The 18,041-nt window shown below is 34.7% G+C and overlaps 1 protein-coding gene across 2 annotated transcripts in view; it reads right to left on the bottom strand.

The window, feature by feature from the left end:
* The window catches only part of CDH9 (cadherin 9), a 100,098-nt gene that overhangs the window by 29,104 nt on the left and 52,953 nt on the right, over positions 1-18,041 (bottom strand). For both annotated transcript variants that reach the window (XM_074576147.1, XM_074576148.1), the window contains exon 3: positions 16,118-16,412. In XM_074576147.1, coding sequence (XP_074432248.1) covers positions 16,118-16,412 — 295 coding nt within the window. The remainder of the gene's footprint in view (positions 1-16,117; positions 16,413-18,041) is intronic.

Genomic DNA, 18,041 nt, shown 5'->3' with positions numbered 1-18,041 from the left:
GCAGATTGTTTTGTTGTCTTTGTCTCTCAAAGATTTTCTCTGTGTCTGCATACAATGAGCAAGGAATTTGCCAAGATTTTTGAGTGCTGTAGCATTAGAATTAATTTTTTTCCCCTTTTTCTTCTTTTCTAAGATGTGTTTGACTCAGTAAACTTAAGCTGTTTGACAACACATCTGTGATCGATGGGGTCTTAATGTAAGAGTAGAAAAACGCAGAGAGATAATTGTGAAGATAACCTGAGAGAAGACAAATCTAGACTTAATCTGTGTAAGTAGTGTCTCTGTGTGTGTGTGTGTTTGTGCATGCTTATGTATGCATGTACGTGCATGGGAGAATGTGAGTCCAAAAAGGAAAACGGAGTGAGAGAGAGCATCACCCCATATCTAGGACAGTATAATTCTGTGTCAGAACCGCGTCCCACTAGCACAGATTTCCAGAACTCATGAGAAGTGAGACGTAAATTTAAAAAAGCATTTGAAATGAGAATGCTTTTCTGAAATATGTTTAAAATGCTTTCTATTTTTTTGTGCTATTCAGTCTTTGAAAGGGTCCCTCTGGTATAATTCGGTCTCCTAGCACGATACCAGAGTGCATTGCAAAGTTGGAGTAAATAGGTTGCAGAGGACTGCTGTAGTGCAAAAGAGGTCTTCCGCTAGATGAGACAGGCACAGATTTTGCTACCTTTCATGTAAAGTTATACTCTTCAGCGTGCAACTCTTGTTCCTACTTGGCTCCTTTAGTTGACATGAATTAAAACAGCTTCTGCCAGTCAGAAGAATGTATCTGTGTCTATTTGAAAATGCTATTTTTACTGATAACTTTTTTCTGTAACCTTCATTCTGAACAGTAATCTCCAGCTTGGGTTGAGAAAATGAGCAGATTATGTTGTTAGCATAGAATGTTTCAAGATTCCACCATGAACACCAGATCAAAAAATGACAGAGTGATTTAAATATCATTCAGAACCATGACATTTCTTTTCCAAAGGGAATTCTGTAACTTCAGCATGCATTTTGAGTTTGACTCTGACATTTTTTATGGAAGTGGAATTTCAGATAAATTTAAACTTTTAATTTTAAGAAAAAAATAAGCTGCTTGGTTTAGGCTTTGGCCTTCTAATATAAAGTTTTCAAAAAGTAATGTGGAAATTAAAACCTGAAAAAGCTGAAATGGTGTTTTTTGCATTAGTAGATGGCTTCCTTTCTATTTTTTCTCAAGCCAACTTCTGTCAAAATTAGCAATTATTGAAAAGTTCTAATTTTTACAGGGAACTTTTGTGTGTGTGTATCTAACTCAGTTTAAGAGAGAACTCCATTCAAAGCAGAAAGGCTGTTTCATTTTCAGAAATAGAAGACCAGCTGGGGTAAGTGGAGAGGCAGGAAGGACTTTATGTCCCTAAAGGAGAAGCTCTTGTGCTTGCTTCCTGTTTTCAAGCGCAATGACAATCTGCTGTTCATGAAGTTTATTCATGGAGGGAAGATTTTAGAAGTGGATTACTTTTAAAAGCTGAAAAAAGTTTGAGAGCGCTCTGGAAAATCTCTGGAGACAAAATTAGGAATTTTGTTTGGTTAAAAGCCTAAAGGAGATATTAGACAGATAGTTTGCTCAGACAGCATGGCTCCGAGGATTATTTTAATGCGGACATACTATGGAGATGCCCCTGCTGAAGACATGAGTGAAATTTTAAGTGAGCCACAGAAATGTTGAGAGGTATTTAACCACATTTGTTTTTGAGAGCAGGTTGTTCTCTCTGCACAGGAGTCTGTGCTTAGGCAATGAACTGGAGAAATTATGAACTAGGAGCAGTCATATGGCGCTATCGAAGCCTAAAAAGTTTAGGAACCCATAGAATTCACCACCAAGGATCTCATTACCACATCAGTTGGACATTACTACATCACTTCAGACTGCTTTCTGTACAAGGGGCAGAGGTAAATGAGGTTGAGATATGGTTTGAGACGGTTGGTTTGAGATATGGTTTGATGGTTGAGATATGTTTTGACTGGAAGACAACTCTACCTAGAAAGCTGAGAGAATAGGGAACTGCAAAGTGAACTTTTCTCTTTTTAACATGAGCACAATTTAGTGGAGATTTCACTAGACTGCTTTTTCTTCAGTTGATAGCATGAAAGGTTGATAGCATGAAAGATTTGTAAGAGCAAAGGAAAGGAAGAGTAAAGGCAGAAAAGGAGCATCAACAGGTAAATAGATAAATGATGCAAGCTAGAAGATGAATAAATGGGCATGGGTGAGAAAAACAAATAAAGCCAACTTTGGACAAATAAGGAACCTGAGAAACCAGACTCAAAGAAGCAATAACATGACACAGGAAAATTAAGATGGAACTTAAAATGTAGTTCAGCCATATATATTAAGCAGAAATATATAAAAAAGAAAAAAGAGAGGAGGCAAAAAGGTGTCATAAAACAGAAGGTGCAATATTTCATAAAATACCTTTAACCAAGTTGGTGATTTTTAATAGTCCACTGTGTAGGTATGAAGTGAAACTTAATTTCACTTGAAAACATGCTGTCTCTGATTTTTGTTTATATAATCTCACAAAATGGCTGATTGAGAAGTCGGTTGATGTGCTAGCTCCTGTAGATGGGTACTGTACCTTTGATTTTTATCTGCCCACTGATCTCCTCTCCAAGAATCACAAATTTTGCACCACTGTGGTGTAAATAAACAGTCACTGTAATCCCTGCTAATGCGTCTGGAAGTAATTTATGAGACGTACAACAAAATCGAGCTATATTGCATGGTATAGCCTTACTTCTTCCCTCGGAACTACTTCTCCTCTCCATTTCACTTCATACCAGCAAAACCAGATGGACTTTACCACCCATTCTGCAAATATGAGATATTATTTTTGTGCAGCTTTACTCCGGAAACAGTCCCTTGTATTTCGTTAGCACAAAGGGGAAATAATTCTCATCATTTCTTGTGTGTGTTGTGTTTTGATGTTTTGGAGTTTTGTTCAACGCTTCCTTTTCTGTGACAAAACGAAGTTACATTTTAGATTGTGTTATCACAACTTGCATTAAAGAAGGAAGTTCGTGCTAATGATTGTCTCACCACATTGAAAGATGCAGTGTGACTAAACGACTCTGTCTTTAATCTGCCTGAAATGCTGCATGGGGTAGAGGCTTTTGCCAGTGAATACAACACATACACCATTGTAACATAATGTCTGAAATTGAACTGGAAAAGAAAGGCTGAAGCTGAACAAAGCCTCCAGCCCTCACCCTCCCACTGTTCAATACCTTGATACAGTAACTTTAGTTTTCCTTTGGCGGTAATTGTAACTGTGAAGTGCATCGGATGCCCTGCATGAGAATTTGAAAAGCATTATGGATGCAATAACAAGTGGGAAACAGTAAAAAGAATTAGAAGCAGTTTGGAGTATTGGTGGGTGAACAACTCTGTGTGTGTTTATTCTTGTGGGAAGCTTCTTTTTCCCCTTCTCGCCCTAAAGAAAGTCACTTCTGAAAGAGCAACACTGGTGCCATCAAATGGCAGTGATAAATAGAGAAAAGAGTGGTCAGAATCTTTCAAGTGTTAATGTTGACTAGTTTTTAGTTTGCTTTTTCTAGCAACTAAAGAGGTACAGTATAAAGTGATCTGCTATCCATAGTAAATGAACTGCAGCTTAGAAATCTTTTCATTTTGTTCAACATGCTGTACATACTTACAATTAAAAACCACACTTCTTTTAGGCAGAGAAAGTATCTGCAGTCTATGTTCAAAAAGAAATTAAAACCAAAAATGAAAACGATGAATCACAAAATCGTCCTCAAAATTTATATTGAAAATAATGATGAAACTCACCAGTAGCATGTTTCTGCATATGGAGCTGCTATGCATATGGTAAGGTTGTTCCAACTAGAATTAGTTGCTAATGAAACCAATATGTTGAAGGAGCAACAAGTAATGCCATAATATGTCAGTTAGTTACCCTTTCTCTGACCACAATGCTTTTACAAGAGCATGTGGAAATAGGCCAGCTTTAGGTACTGACGGCTGCCATCCATGGCAGTCACTCACAGGGACTCCACTACTTGTTTCCTTTTTAAAGATGAGCGTTAGTGATCTTGGCCCTTTGCCCCATCTTAACTTCTGGAATACTCCAATAGAGAGAAAGAGCTTTCAGCTGTTTTTATGATAAACTTAGGAAAAGCTTGTCCCTGTTGATCCTACTAGGAGAAATAGTAGTTTGTTAAAGGCTGCAACATGGTTATCTACTGATTAAAAATCCCAATTCCTAGCCAACAGTTCCAACCAAGTTTTTAGTTCTACTTATAATTTTGAATTTACAAAATAATGAAGTAATCATAGGGTTGTTATTTCTTCATTACTCTCAGGGCCCTTGCTTCCTGTAGCACAGCTTTAAGAAGCTTTCTGTTTTGCCCTTTTATTTGCTCAAAAGAACTTACGTGGGGTCCTCCATAAAATCTCTAAAGGTTTCACTTAAGAGCAAAAAAGCAAGCTTAAAATAAACAGTTTTCAATAATCTCCACTTTTTAGAACTAAACTTTGAGTTTCTTATGTACATGCCTGTACAGTTCTGTATTTTACAATGCAACACAGACAGGATTATGAATTTTTTGGTAAGGAACAAGTTAGGTTTCTGTACCTATTTTTCATTTGCTCTCTTTTTTTTTTTTTTAGCTTGGTTTTTGTATCTCTTTATTAGATTTTGAAGAGTCTCTTTAATATGGATTTCTGTCCATGTCAGGGAACTAGAACCTCACTCTCATTTGCATCTTCAAAATTCTTCTGTAATACAAGTAGATTAAAATCTTTACAGAGTTTCTACCTTTTGCCAGCTCTGCAAATAGGTGCCATTTGAAACCGTATGTGAATCTCTATTATGACCATGGGAATGTAGTAAATTATTATTAAGACAACAGGCTGGCCTTATATTTATTTTATATGGGGGCATTTTCATTATCTGTGGGAACTCCCATTTGGGTAGTGATAAAGTCTGTCTCAATAAAACTGTGGAAAATAGTAATTTTCTATGAAAATGCAGTAAATGAAGATATTATTGGTAAACTCAAATTTACATTAGTTCATAATATATGATTCATGAAAGCGTCTTGCTTCTGTTGTGTTTAGATACTGTGGATGTAGTCTCTGGAAATGACAATAAAGACCTGTAATTTGGAAGAGAAATGGAAAACGTCTGGTTGAAAGAGGTTAAAGGCATTGATTCCAAATTGCTTGTTTGGAAAAAACTCTAATTTCCAATGGTTTAGACACTGGGGTGTCTAGGTCTCAGTGAAATTTAATTGAACATATGCCCTTAAATAGTTTATCTTCCTCAGGTAGATCCATATATATGCGTAACCAAGGTATCTTTTAAAATCTTATGCATTAAGTCAGTGAGTATTAGTCTTCCAGACCATGAAATATAAGACTCTTTTTTCCTGTTCACTGTCTTAACCACCTCAGTGTGCTAAAGAGGTGGCTATTACTTAGGTGTCTTTTTCACAACTGTCACATATTTTGACTTTATGAGGAAATAAACCTTTCGATTTTTTGTTTATGTCTCCAGTATACTGTGTACATAGCCTTATTTATCATCGGCTATTTATCATTTGCCTTGGAGCAGAGTGAAGTAAGTGTTATTGACTTGGCTTTCTGACAGGAAGCTTTGATGAGAATTTGCAGTTTATTGGCAGCAACTCTGTTAAATGCAGGATACTCACACATGTGTACATACTTCAGTGGACAGACAGTTGGGTTGTTTTGGTTTGGTTTGGTTGGTTTTTTTTAATTACCAATTAAGTGTGAGCAATATGTGTTTTAAAAACAAATAGATGAACAACTTTCATAAGGAATAAAATTGATACTTGCACAGATCTTAATTGTGCTTGATCTTAATTTCACAGTGTTACATATTTATGAGGTATAGGAAAACGCTATTCTGGAAAGTCTTTTGAGGCATCTGGTTAGACAGTAGAAAATGAAGTAAATGTTAGCATAAGGATTGCTGTCATTCTGAAAACTTGCAGATGTGCATTTTGCTAGATATTAAGAAAAATACAGTGATTTCCATAAGAAATGCTGTAAGATATCTTGTTCCATGTACATGTATTCAGTGGGAATAATATAGAGTCGTTTTCAAACAGGCAGGAGATAGACAAGACGGTCCAGGAGAAACTTTTTCTTACCTTCATTTTCTCTGTGAAGGCTGTGTATGACACAGAAAATTTCCAAAATAACTACATGATTGGCAAGAAATAAAAATGGTGACATATAATAGAATTCAAGATGAATTGTTAATTGAACAAAGAAGAACACTTATGGAGTAACTGCCATTTCTAGAAATCATCTTCTATGTTTCTAGAAACTTATTATCAATTCTCATATCTATTTTCATGATTTAATTGAGAGAAATGTCATATTTTATCCCTGTAATATATAAAAACATACATATCTATTATGTATACACATACACATATATCATGTATAGGCACATTTTGAGCGAAAAATTTAATTAAACAATACTGTACCCATTACGGGCAGACATTCATAGTCCTTCCGTCTCAGTGGAGACCCATTTGATGGTGTCTTTTAAGGAGAATACTGCACTTCTTTTGTGGTAGTAATGTTCCTTTCCTGACCTTGCTACACTTAGACTGCTGGTGTGCTGCAGCTAAATCAGTTGTAATAGAAGTATTCCTAATCATTCAGATTCACATGAGATAAAACTTTCATTTCTCAGTAGCTCTACTAAAACTGAAGGTTAGGGGTGGAGGGGAATAGCTCATCAAATGAGCTACACAGGATAAATAAAGATGTAGGAGTCTGGACTTCTCTTTTGTGATAGATCTGTTTGATGAGACTCTTACCTCTTTGGAAAACTGAAAATTATGTCAAAACATCTTTATGTACATTCTACCGTGTGTGATACATAGTTACTTTAATTTATATTAGAAAAAAAAGTTGTTTTTTTTATCTTACACCCAAATATGATCCATTGTATCATATGTGCACATTTTGGAAATACTTAGAAGTTATAGAGAAATCTGGTGTGGAAAAAAACAAAACCAAAACCAAACAACAAAACAACCAAACCATCCTGCCTTTGGGTATCACTTTCAAAATAGATGCATGCATGTGTCAGCTTGATTTGAAAAAATAAACCTGACATTTTAGACTTAGATGTGTAACATCGGCAACTAAAATGTATATTCAAGCATTCAAAAGGCTGCCTTTTCTTTTGAAAACAACTGAAAAGCTTCTGAGTTCAGAAGATTAGACTAAGTAAGAGTCCCAGATATGGTTTGATTTAACAGAATAAAAAAAAATCATATAAATAAGAAGATATAAATTGAGAAGTAAATACTTCTCAATATAATTTGTAAATTTCTTTTATGGCTACACGTAACCAATTCTCAAACAGATTTGACTTACATCTAGTTAATTTCAATTCCTGACTTAGATCTGTGCGTTCAGCCTTCCCAGCCTACTACAGATCCAACATTTGAGAAATCCCATTCTCAAAAATCACTTAAGTGAAGAAAAGGGTTTCTTTTAGACACCTAAAACTACACGAGTATCTTGACTACATAGTGTCCGGAAAGAACTCTGCATTAGCATGATATAAATAGAGACAATAATATTAGCACTTTAAGAGCAGTTCTGCCCTTAGACAACAGATTACCTCCTCCCCACTACTAACTTGTTTATTTTAATGTCTGACATGTTTTAGTTTTAATAAAGGATATAACATGCGTATGCCTCTGTTTGACATGTTCCTTCTGATAAAGACACGGGTGTTCCTAATATTGGTAATGTTAATTAGTCCCAGCTATTTCAGTCCTTAGGACCATCAGTTCAATTGCCACAGGCTGCAACACGATCACATAAATGTGAGAAGGGGCTCACTGCACCTGTTATGCTGTAGTTTGTCTTAAAAGAAGCAAAATTATTTGGTGTCTGGTAGCTGCAAGAGCTCATAAGGGAATAAATTAGGTCCCTGTAAACTGGCAACATGTATTTACTGTGGCTCTGAAAAAAGGTTGCACATGGCTGTGAATTGTAGCACAGGTTTATATCAAAGGACATATAAAGAGTGTATGTTCATATCAAGAGGTATATATACTAACTGAAGCATCATGGCGGTTCCTTGATATTTTCAGAATGTCAATGAAATTTTTACTTTTTAGTTGTGAAGCCATGAAAGATGAAAGCACCTTGGATAAATATCCTATTGGAAGGAGAGCATCTCTAACAATGCAGAACGTATCCCATTGTACTGCACTGCAGTGAGAGCAAAAGTGCTGATGTAAAGAATTCAGGCCCATTATGCTTTTGTTCAGAGATTATAGTGTTATAGCTGAAAATCTACTGAAATGAAAGGAAGGAAAATGGATACATCAAACAATCTTTAGTGAAAGTATGATACAGGAACTTTTAATGTAAATTTCAAGCTCTGATTTAGAGAGGTCCAGGCCTCCAGGTTTTTTTGTTTTGTTTTGTTTTGTTTTCCATCTACACAGATAATGGGAAATAATACATTTGTTGCAATAAAGTAGCCAGGCAAACAGTATTGCATTGGATCATTTCAGAGAGATATAAAGGGGAGCCACGTTTAACATAGCCCAGGCCTGAAAATTCTACTTTGCAAGAAGACTGTCACTCCAAGGGTGCTGTGATGCCTGTTCCTGTAGTAGCTGAACACATTCTGACACATCTATGCTGTTCTAGTCTTCCACTAATTGGTGGGAAATTGAGACATACAGAGATTAAATGAGTTTGTGGTCACCTTAAAACTACATCTCCAATGTTTAGGTCAACCAGTTTACAAAGCCTAAAGTCTCATATAGTGCTTTAAAAGTCACCCATCCTGTTTACTAATTGCTGCATTTGAACTGCTGTCATCTTATTCCTTCCTACAAGAAATAGTTTAGACCAGCATGTCATGAAGGGCCAGCAGGTGGAGGTTTATGGGAGCTCAGAGGAGGTCACAAACTTGTAACAATGAGTAGACAGCATCTCAGTTCCCATGGGACAGAAATACGGAAATTATTTATACCTACCTGTGTTTACAGAAAGCACTAGCTATTTTTACTTGCTGACAGTACTTCTATAAACCCCCCATTTCTTCTATCACCAAAAGCGAGCGGTAACTCACAGGGGGTGCATAGATGGTTCTGATTTTCCGGTGTCTTAATAAGAAAGCAAACCTCCCCCGCCCCAAAAATAAAAGACAAGAAAGAGAGACTGAGGAGTCATGTTTAGAAGATATGAGGATTTTGCAGCTGAAGAAAAATGAATACATCAAGTTATTTTTTAGATGAGGTTAGATACAGCTGGACGAAAGTGTCTCTTCTGCTTTTACCTGCTATACTTTGCATGCTCCTGTCACCTCCCTAGCACCAGCTCTGACATCTCACCTCATGTGATCTGACCCAGGGAACAAAAGTAGCAGAAAAGGAATATTTACCTCGAACAATCCATTTTTCTGATGATTTAGCTCTTAAACTTTCTTCTTTTGGATTTAGAAGGACTGTGGGTAAGGCATAAGACAGTACAACTAGGAGCAGAGAGATCAAAAGAAGAAAAAAAGTGCCACTCCTTTTGGCTGTAGCTTGAGATCTGCTTATCTGCAATGTTAAAATGTTCTGTCAATCTTAAATTTGTGAAACATTCAAATTCTTCAGAAGTACTGTTTTGAATCTTGTTAAGGCTGATTTTTGTCCCTCAATTTTTCTGAATATGCAGTGTCTCTCAATGTTTTCAAGTGTGACTTTAATACATTCTGCATAAACTTTAAAGAAACTGTGATATTTCCGATGATTTATGAGGAATTTCCCAAATTTTATAAACATGATGTTTCCTCTTTACCGTCATATATAAAACAGATATGTATTAGTTTTTATGTGATTGCTTATATTAGTTTTTTAAGTGTTTATGTTTTCTTCAGTCACTAACAAAGAATAAAGCAGTATCACTAAAGGGTAAAAGTATTTATGTAAAAATAAAACTAACAAAGCTCTGAAGGAGAAAAAATAATTTATAAATGCAGTGTTTACTTTTAATTCCATACAATAGGTTTGGTTGTTGAATAGACCTGTACAACAATAATCTTCCCAAAACGTTATTGTTCAAAATTAGTTACATTGCTTTTTTGGCTCCTAAAAGGAAACTACTGCTTTTCATTTGGATCAGAGTGTATGTTTGTTTTTTCTCTTGAGATCACACAATCATGTGGGAGTCTTGTAAACTCAGATTTTCCTCTGAGGATAGATTCCTTCTGTGTCTTGAAGAGCCGAAATGTCTACATTACACATGATTTTGTTTATCTAACTGAACACAGGAGAAACCTCCGTAAAAAAGTAGTAATTGTAAGCGGACATTTAAATTTTACAGAAATTATAGACAGTAATCACGAAATAAGGTCCATGCAGGTAGATCCTAACACTTAAATAACGTCCAGGTTTAAGTCAATGGAGCTGTACAAATTCAAAATAACCTGATTGTAATATCAGAGCTCTACTAAGTTCCTTGCAGAGTAGGCCTCCTTTTTGCTAGGAAAATGCTGTCCATATTATATACATAACTATATAAATGATAGAATAATTTAAGGAAAAAAATAATCATGAGCTAAATAAGATTCTTTTGACATTCCAATGGTTTTCTTTTTTTAATTGGAAATAAAAAGTTTTAAAACACCCCCTCATAGTCTTCTGAAAAAGTTCTGCCTCATGACAAATACAAAATATTTATAAAACATTCTATAAACTTCCTTAATGAAAATGTATTGTAAGCCTATTGTAAATAAAAGTGCTATGCATGTATCTAACAGAATGCATGTCCAGAACTGACAAAATCCCCATAATACCCCAAATTTCTTGGGAAACTATATGTTTATATTTATATATTTATATTATTTATATTCATATATTTATATATTTATATTTTTAACTGTTTAACAAAAAGAGGATTTTGCATTTTTCACCTTGATGGTTTATTTTAAGAAAGTATTATGAGGCGTTGAACTCTCATTTTATATTTTCATCTTTATTTTGTAGAAATGTATTTTTTTTCATTATGAAGTCTTGTATAAAAATAATAAAGAAGATAAATAAAAAATTATTAAAATACAGCATTTAAAAAAGAGAATCTTATGCAGACTCTGACAGTCATAGAGGTTTTGAAATTCATTAGTTATAGTGGTAAATGCAAACGGAAATATAGGAAGTATTCTACCCACAGGATTTCTGCCATCCTGCTTAGTATGACTAAAAGGAATTCTAATACTATATTTTAACTGCCGAATCTAAAATATGAACTTGCAGATAAAATATTTATTTGAAATATATCTTTCTCTTAAAGCTAACTCAATAATTCATTTTAAAATAGATTATATGTTAACAATTAACATTCTGAATTTTTTCAAGTCAGCAAAGTATTTCATGAGATTTTGGCAAAGTCAAGACAGTCATTCATAGCTTTTTTTTTTAAGCATCTGAAACCAGGGAAAATATGCAGAGGAGAAAATATAATTATTTCCTGCTGAAATATGAAAGATGAGAGCTGCCTCCATTTAGTCATTTACACACATCTGTAGATTAATGCTTACTGACATAAGCAAATTCAAAAATAGAAAATATGATGGTTACTGTATTTGGTTCTCTCTTTTTTTTTTTTTTACTGTAAGGCCTACTTGTTCTTGTAAGAGCTTCCTATACAAAATAACAGACTGTTCTTGAGAAATATGTTTGTGATTATGTGATGCTCAGAATAAGACGTAACTAAAACTAATATGTATTTACCTTCTCTGAAATTTCCTCTTATACTATTTCTAAAATATAGTCAAATCAGAATAGATCATGCTTCAAACACACCTGCTTTTCATTGTGACCAAGATTGTATCTTACAGCTTTGGCATTCCATCAATTTAAAATTTTGAACATCTTTTGTTCCTTTACTTTCTAGATTATGTTTTGATTAAGCTTTATGCTAGATCTATCTAGCATCTTTTTCTTATTTTTTTGAATTATTTTTTATTGAATCAATTTACCTAGTCTGACATAAAACTCAGGATTCTTCACGTCAACTCTAGCACTCTTTAAAAATATAGCTACAGCAGTTATTATCCTACGGTTCTTCAGTATAGTGGCTGATTTTAATGAGAAATTCCATGTTATTGAGCTTTAGAATCTCTTAAACTAACTTTCTCATTTAATTTTTTGAGTTAATATCACTGTGAGCATTTAGCATGATCATTTCCATAAAAGCTATCTGAAATGACACTGCAGTCAGTTCACTTCAGTGGTTTTGATTGCTTCCAGTACTAACTTTGCTACACAGCATTTTAGGTATACCCATAATGCTGTTGGAGATATAACTGGATCCCATTTAGGCATAGCAAGGCTAATTTATGTATAGCTTGATGGCTGCAGTGTAGATATTACAACACAGGACTGGCGCAAACTAGTGCACAAACAAGCCTTCATATTTCCCCCCAGACTTGGATAGGTTGTGCTGAAAATCCACGACACGCTTTCACTGTTCTTGCTATCAAACTAGTTAAACAAGAGTGAGGTTTGCCTACTGGTACTGAAAATCACACATTCTGTCAGAGGTGTTGACTTATCATTTTCCTTTGTGTGCTCTAGACCTAGTTATTCCAAGAAACAGCCAGTAACACAGTGAGAAATAATGTAGTATGATGTATCATTTGAATAACAGATACACACGCAGCTGGAAGCATTGCTAGTGATGATTTCTCTTCAATTTCTCATTTTCTTGAGCTTTCAAAAATCTCTGCTGTCATATTTTTTCAACTTGGCAAAATAATAAATATAATAGTTAAGAAAAAAATATCTTTTAAGACATAAAACTGGGAGGAAGTGAAGGATGGGAAGAAACTGAGGTTTCCCTGCAAATTTTTGACCTGCTCAGCATGAGTATATCCACTTCTTAAAATGCATATAGTGTAGTTGTATAGTTGTTTCTAGTCAGATAAGTTATTTGGTTAGGTATGCAAGAATCTGTGTATATATAGTTACAACAAATAACCTTCATCATCTTAAGTATTCATGCAGGTAATGCAGGACTACGCTGACTTTCTAATTTGATGCAGTCTTAGTAAAGATGATCACTCTATTCCAGGGATTCTTGCTTTTATTATTCTTATATCTTCCATTTGTTATAGAGGAACATACAGAATTAAGGGGCTCTTAATCTTTTATTCTGAAGTCTCCCGTTTTTCTGGAATGCACTTTTGTGATCTCAATCTGCTTTCTTTCTTCCTTACCTTTTCAGTATATTTTCAGTCCTTTTCTTTCAGATGCACTTACTTTCACAGCAGCGATAACCCTAAATACGCATTGGTCACCCAAGGTCACTCAATAACTTCTCAGTTTGTTCTTCCTTCATGACTTATTTTACACAACCCTCCCACCTCAAATTCCATTTTAAGTTCTGAAGTCCAGAAACAACTAAAAGTTTTTGGCCCTACCTCCTTACTAAATTTAGCTTTTGGACTTCGATTTGACGCTTACCTAATCTGTGAACAGCAATACATCCCAAAACCACTGAAGAGATTAAGCGTTGAGGTGTAATGAACCTACTTGCATAATTGACAATTCTGTAAATTTGTTATGTTCTGCAATAAACACTACGTTCAGGAAAAAAGTTGCTTGGACTGCATGTCCAGACAAAAGAAAAGCTAGTAGTTGTTCACTAAATCAAACCTATTGAATGAGGAATAAATACAGCTGCTTAAATGCCATTTTCGTAATGCATTGGAGATTTTTAATGAATGTCTTAGACACTGTGGAAAGTATGAACCAGGAGCTACTTCCACAGCCCATTGCCAGGCTGTATCAGTTTTGAGTTTAATTTTTGTCACTCTTTTTTCTTCTTTTCCCTGCGTTTTGTCGTATGCGCTGCCTAGTGCATGTTTGCTGGCTTACATTCATATAGCTTTCTTTTGTGTGGATGTTTCAAGAGCTACGCTACCTTCATTCTGTATTTCATTTATACTTTTGTGTGTTTTATGGGGAGGTTTACAAGAGTACCACTTGCTCACCTGTAAGTTGTATTCCACTTATGGTAAGAATCTCACCTTTTCACTTCCAAGTTATTTTCTCCAGTTATGGCATCTGCTTACTGGAGGAGTGGGACAAAGGGATTCCAAGAAGGAACATATTTGTATATTCCTTATTTACCTATATGTACATCCTGACAATTGAATTAGCATTCCTATGACTGACTTCAGAAATAAAGCATTTCTGCTTCTTGAATGGAGTGATCTGGATTTGGGATCTTATTCTCTGCTACCTTAAGAAATTAAAAAACTACTTTTATTTATTGAAATTCAAATGCTAAAAAATTGCTGATCCAGTGTAGTTTTTATATCCGCAAATGCAAATGTCAACAAACCAAAGCACAGAATAACTCAGATACCTTTTTTGCCTTCATATGGCAAGCTAAGGGGCTTTTTTTTTACTGTTTAAATTCTTTTCCTCTAATTCTTTCTTCACAGTAAACTCACCTTTACTTGTGTCTTTTATGGACACCTTCTCAGCTTAATGGTACTTATACTATCATCATCCTCATCAAATATAGACATTTCATAGACTTAAAATTTCACAGGCAGTGCCAAAGCACTGGATCTTCTGTTCTCTTTTATTCATGCTTTTCCATTGACTCTAATGAAGGTGGACTAGGTGATAAGGTTAAACACGGACATCATACTTTTATCCTATCTGTTCCTATAGAGTTTATTCCTTACAAGTATATTTCAAATTAAATATGACAGGTGCACTGCCAACATTTTTCCTTCACAGATTATCAGCAAAGTAAATTCTGAATGGAAAGGATTTCTCTATTTTCCATTTATCTTTAAAAGAACCATTCTTGGACTCTTCACATTATACCTAGTAGTGTAGTTATTCCCTTCTCATGATTATAAAAGAGACTTATAAAATAGAGTCTTGTTCCATTATACTTCTGCTACTGCTCTGAGAGATAATTATTAGCTTCTGGAAATTATTTTGCAGAGATACATATTAGTCACAAGTGTTGATTGGTATTTTATTGTCTCTTTTAGCAATGCCGTCATCCAGGGCTGATTTTGCAAACCGTTACAGTAATTCAAGATAAGTAAATAATTCTTGAGAATTTATCTGTCAGTTGTTTCCCATAGCCTATGTATTTTATGCTTACTCATCTTATGAGAGAGACCATCTCTGATGAAAAAGAATGGACCACCAAGGTAATCATGATAACTTCTGATGAATGCGTGCTAGTGAATATTATCTATCACTTTATATCATTTGAACAAAACTAAGAGAATCCTTTTCCTTTGATGCTATATTTCTCACCTGTCTTCTTACTGTCACTCCACATTTTTACTTTGCAGTGCAGCAGTTGTGAATAGCTGTAAGTTTTTATTCATGAAGAAAAATTATTTTTTAAAACAAAGAGTTATTTCTTTGGGGAAGGGCTTCATATGTTAGATATCTTGAAAAAACCCAAGCAGACAAATCCATATTAAAAAACCAAACCAAACCAAACCAAACCACCAAGAACAACTACTACTATTAATACCAAAGAGAAAAAAAACCAACACAATCCCCCCCCCCCAAAAAAAAAAAGAAAACAAACCAAAACCAAACCACCAACCCATAACAAATTGTTAGGTATTTGTAGGAATATATTTTTCATCATTTTGATATGTTAATTGATTTACATACTTACGTGCTTAAAGTTTTTTGTGTCTAAAGGTACAGAAAGATTTGCTAAATCAGACTTCACAAATACAAAGAGGATACATTATATGCAAGTGATATTCTCAGCTGTGGCAAAACTATGTCCTAACTGATAAGACAACCATATATGCTACATTCCTTGGTGATTCTGGTGGGCTTAAAAGACTAAAGGGTAGCTTATAGGGTGGAAAAAAGATTAAAGAAACAAATAAATAAAAGCAGAAATGAGTCATTTATGATACATTACTGGCAACAAAAATCGTTCCATGGCTGTTCACAGAAGCTAGTATTAAGTGCCTCAAATCAGAAATTATTATTAAGTTCCCAATCTACTCAAACCGATTTGCATTTTACATAAGGATAAGTTTTTACCTACCAACTCCAGCCATCTCCGGAATACTGGCGGTGTACATGTCCTTGGTGAATTTTGGTTCATTGTCATTGATATCGTGGATTTTAATGATAAATTCAGACTCTGGCTCCACTTGTCTTCCAGTTTTTCTGTCTATAGCCTTGGCACGTAGCACATACAGGGACTTTTCTTCTCTGTCCAATTTCTTTGCAGCATGAATATCTCCTGTATTTTCATCTATAATGAACAGACTGCCAGCCCCATCTCCTGTTAATATGTATTTTAAATTTCCATCTCCTTTATCTTGGTCAGTGTGTAGCTTCAGGGAGGTAGAAAAGAAGAATTCTATAAATATATGTATTATTATTACAGCCCAAATAATTCAGCATATATGGATAAGTCTGTACAATCTTGACTATAATTGGGGTCAGTAGTGGTTATCTTGTGTTTCACTGTTGGAAAAATTGCAAATTTAAGAGTCACACACAAAAAATAGCTCTAAACAAACTTATAAGGACACATGTAGAATATATTGGAGTAGCATTGAAAAAGACCAACTTGAAACAAAAAATATTTATTTGAATAGTCTGTCCAGAAACTAGCAGAAGTCGCCTTTTTGAATATGACAGGGGGTGTAAAACTCATAAGTTTCTATTTGCAAAATAACACTTGTCTTCCCATTTATTGATTGCTAATAAGGCAACCATTTACCTTGCAATAACATAGAAGAAGTAGGATTTAAGGATTACAGCTTCTGAACTTCCGCAAATCACTTCTAAATGTTCTGATTTAAGCAACTTGTGTTGCTAGTTGTATTTTTTTTTTCCGTTAGGAACATCTCACCTCTGTTAATTGCTTCCTTCCTTCTAGTCCTCTCCACACAGGAGAAATAATTTTCAAGAACACTAGGAGGTAAATTTTCAAAGCATCAAGTGGGATTTAACAGTCCTTTTCCTACTACACCTCTTCATAAGAGTTCAAAACTGTACCCTGTGAACTTACAGGCACTGATTAGTTTGCCATATAGCACCATTATGAAAAAGTGCCTAAAAGCAAAGCCGAAGCAAGACATTGAAGCTGACCCAGGCACTACAAATTCTCACATAATACTCTTTTTCAGAAGTCTGAATTTCCTCTAATTTAATTTGCAAGGACATGCAGTTCCTTTTAATGAGCATCTGTGGCATACTTTTCTCAGATATATGCTTACAGTCACATCTAGCTACAGATCAGTCACCTGAGTGCTTTTCAAATGTGGACAGAAAGAATCTTACCCCAGCATTTTTATATATTTTTTTTATTTCTCTGATTAGAAAAATATAGTATATCATCCACACGAGAAAATATTGTTCAGTATCAGTAAAGGTGTTACTCCAGTCACTAGAGCCAGATAAGTTATTTTATGCCACTTCTTTCCTTGTTTCCTTGTTTATGTATTCCTGGCAGTGTTTACCTTCACGTTTCATAGCTGAGTCATTGCATTTTTTTATTACTCCACTGTATGAAGAAGGATTGTGGTGGATTTTCTTAAATTTCTTTACTTGGACTTTTTCCTCAAGTTTAACACTGCAGCCTAACACTAGTCGTCAAATGTGACCTGGTTATTGTTATGGTCTTCTAGAGGTAAGACTGGACGAGATGACTATCCAAACATTTTTAGCACTTAATATATTCAGTGTATATCTGTAACAAATATCTGAGAAAAATATTAAGGATTGCATACAGTGGCTTGAAAACATGATATACAACATGCACAGAGAACTCCAAAAAAAAAGTCCCTGTCAACTTGCCACCTTTACAGATAATACAGAGGAAATAAATTTAAATATTGCATGGGTATCTTGACACAGAATGTGGAGCATTATGTAATCAATATACAAAGTTCATGAAAATATTTGATTCGTATTTTCATGTTTGAACTTATTTTCATATTTGATTCTTATTTTCA

This window comes from Larus michahellis, chromosome 2, assembly GCF_964199755.1.
Source record: "Larus michahellis chromosome 2, bLarMic1.1, whole genome shotgun sequence".
Taxonomy (NCBI): Eukaryota; Metazoa; Chordata; class Aves; order Charadriiformes; family Laridae; genus Larus; species Larus michahellis.
This window is presented reverse-complemented; position numbering and strand designations above follow the sequence as displayed.